Source organism: Artemia sp. Qi Xiang Cuo, unplaced genomic scaffold (genome assembly GCF_049724085.1).
Source record: "Artemia sp. Qi Xiang Cuo unplaced genomic scaffold, ASM4972408v1 HiC_scaffold_23, whole genome shotgun sequence".
In the NCBI taxonomy this organism is placed as follows: domain Eukaryota; kingdom Metazoa; phylum Arthropoda; class Branchiopoda; order Anostraca; family Artemiidae; genus Artemia; species Artemia sp. Qi Xiang Cuo.
Genome location: NW_028297432.1, coordinates 2,989,158 through 2,991,944, shown reverse-complemented (window position 1 = coordinate 2,991,944; position 2,787 = coordinate 2,989,158). Strand labels below are relative to the sequence as shown.

The 2,787-nt window shown below is 35.2% G+C and overlaps 1 protein-coding gene across 1 annotated transcript; it reads left to right on the top strand.

Annotated features, from left to right (window-relative positions):
• The first annotated feature begins 1,845 nt into the window (after window positions 1-1,845).
• On the top strand, window positions 1,846-2,583 carry LOC148938970 (uncharacterized). The gene has a single exon (XM_089107413.1). It carries the CDS (start codon window positions 1,846-1,848, stop codon window positions 2,581-2,583), a length of 738 nt encoding a protein of 245 aa, XP_088963539.1.
• Window positions 2,584-2,787: the final 204 nt, after the last annotated feature.

The following is a 2,787-nucleotide window of genomic DNA, read 5'->3' as shown; positions in this document are numbered from 1 at the left end:
GCTGTACCTGTACTCGAGATAATGTAATCAAAAAACGGTTTTGTCTCATAACCATTGAAGTTTGGCGAGGGGATTGCCCACTTTTTGCTTATATTTGAGTCGGGAGGGGATGCTGTAGTTAATTTTTCCTTTGTCACCTCCAACTCTGCCAATATTGACGATAAAAAGACAATTTGAGGATGTTATTGAAGCCTGTAAATCTTTAAAAATAAGGTCATGTTTACAAAACAGAAAAAAATATATACTGTTACGGATAAACTCCTTTCAAGAGGTTGGAAAAACCTTCGAAATTTAATAAGAAAATATTGTCTCATTTTCGCGCGTGAACACGTTGAATTTTTTCTTAAGCTTAGAATTTTACTGTAAGTTTAGGCTTCTAGACTCAATAATAAAAATTTGTAAAAATTCTTGGAAAGTATTTCCCAGTATATAGAATGAGATCGTTTGCAACGTTGCAATATAAATAAAAAATGACTACTGGACGTAATTAATTTGAAAACATTTTGAAAAAAGCCGAATTTCTCTTCTATCTGCCATTTTCAAAAGTTGTAGTAGAAAGACCTTTTAGTCTCTTAAAAACGATCTAGACTGAAAATCACAATCGGCTAGCCATTGTTGCGCTTTGTGTCACTCTTCAAACAAAATGTGGACTAAAACCAAAGGGCAGCCACATCCACACTGTCGTTCACAATTCACTTAAAAGACATTTGAAGTGGGTTAAATCCATGGCGAAAGCTTCAAAATGCTCAAGTAGTTGACTATTTTGATCAAGTAGTAGAAATGTGAAACAGTGTTTTTAAATGAAGCTGCCTTTACATATTAGGCTTGCGTTGCCAGCATTTTATAAAATATTATTCCATTCTTTTTTTGAGCTATTTTTACAATTAAAATCATTTATATGAGCATAGCTTTATGTGAGCCTCGGAAAGTCTAGTTTTTTCAGAATTCTTCAACTAATTTATACCTAAACTACGTATTTTCTACTTACATCTTGAAACCGTTTTTACTTCCTAATATTGTTGCATGCCGAGTGGAAACTTTGAAAGGGCTAGTCAATTCTACAATGACATCGATACAAATCGATGTCATGATAATAGAAATTATCACCACTCGGCTATTTACTTTCTTCAAAAAACGTGTTTTTCTTGTTTTTTATTAATTAACTTGTCCTGCATGATTCTTATTTAAAGTTGTGTTCTGTCATTTAGGTATCTTGTCAAATATGTCTAAGAGAGGATATCAACAGATAATAGAAGGATTTTTCAAACCTATTATCAAAAAATCTAAAGAAGGAATAACATCTTGGTGTGAAGTTTCGCAACCAGACACAACCTCTACTCCCGATATTTGTGCTAAAAATAAATGCCAAGCTTCTTTTCATGAAAGCACAGACAACACTGAATTTACATCAAGCACCAAGAATGTATACCAGTCTTTTGAGTCTTCAATTTTTCTCCAGCCTCAAGAAGTGTCAAGAAAGCAATGTCCAAAATCTTAAGAGGGAAGTAGGTGTTGGCTCACGAGATGAACAATAGCTTTTTGTCAGTGCTGCTAGAGATTACATAGCTGAGCCGTCCGAAATCACTTCAGTGGAAAAAAATTTCAGTTCTTCCAATGAAGAAATCAATGAGGAAATTGTTACGCCAAATTTTCCACTTTCAAAGGCAAACAAGTTAAGGAATAAAACAAGGAAAAACTATGCCTGTGAGTGTCAACACCCGCAATCGTCAATAGAGTAAACCTTGGGAAGAAGATAATGACCTTAGAGCATTTATTACATGATCAACTTATGACAGAAACAAGCCTTGGTGCAGTTTGAAGCCGCTCAAAGGAACAAAGACCAAGATGTTGCTTCACTCTCGTAGTAACTCACACTTGGAAGAAATTCGTGCTGTACAACTCACAACCAGTGTTTCTGAGTTTGGTAGAGAACGCATGGGCACAGAGTCTGATATCATCAACTCTCAAATAAGACTGGCTGCATGGTTCGCTAATGAAGACACATCATTTTTGAAGGCAAACAGTCTAATTCCAGTTCTCAAAGCTTGTGCTCCTGATTCCCAAATTGGGAAGGCAATGAAGATGAAAAGGACTATAAGCGCTGGAATTATTAAGCACGTTCTAGCTCCATATGAAAGAGAAGAACTTCGTAAGTCTCTGAGAGTCTCGAAATTCTCCCTTATCATTGATGAAACAACTGATTCAACAACTACAAAGTGGCTTGTATTGATTGTTAAATATTGGAACTGTTTTACTGACAATGTTCGTGAGAAATTTCTTGGTCTACTAGAAGTAGAGGACGCCTCGAGCCATGGGCTAAAAACTATCATCGAAAATTACTTAGAAAAAGAAGAGATACCAAAAAACAACATGATAGGTTTTGCTTTTGACACCGCTTCAGTGAACACTGGAACTCTTGGAGGTCTTGGAGTACAGCTTAAATATGACGTACCAAGCCTGTTTGTTTTGGGTTGTACCAGCCATTCAATGGCACTGTGTGCAAGTTATGCAGTGAAAGCTTTACCTGATGATCTTGAACCTTTTCTCAGGGACTTGATAATGTTTGCTGCTACTAAAAAGTAGCTGCACATTGAAGAGTAAAAAGTAGCTTTTTACTTTTTAGTAAAAAGATTAGTACTTTTACGTACAAAAGATTGTACTTTTAGACTAGTACTTTTTTGTAAAAAGATACTTTTTAGTAAAAAAGTTTACTTTTTACTAAAAAGTAAAAAATAAAAAGTAGCTGCACACAAAAAAGTGTGCAGCTACTAAAAAGTAGCTGCACAC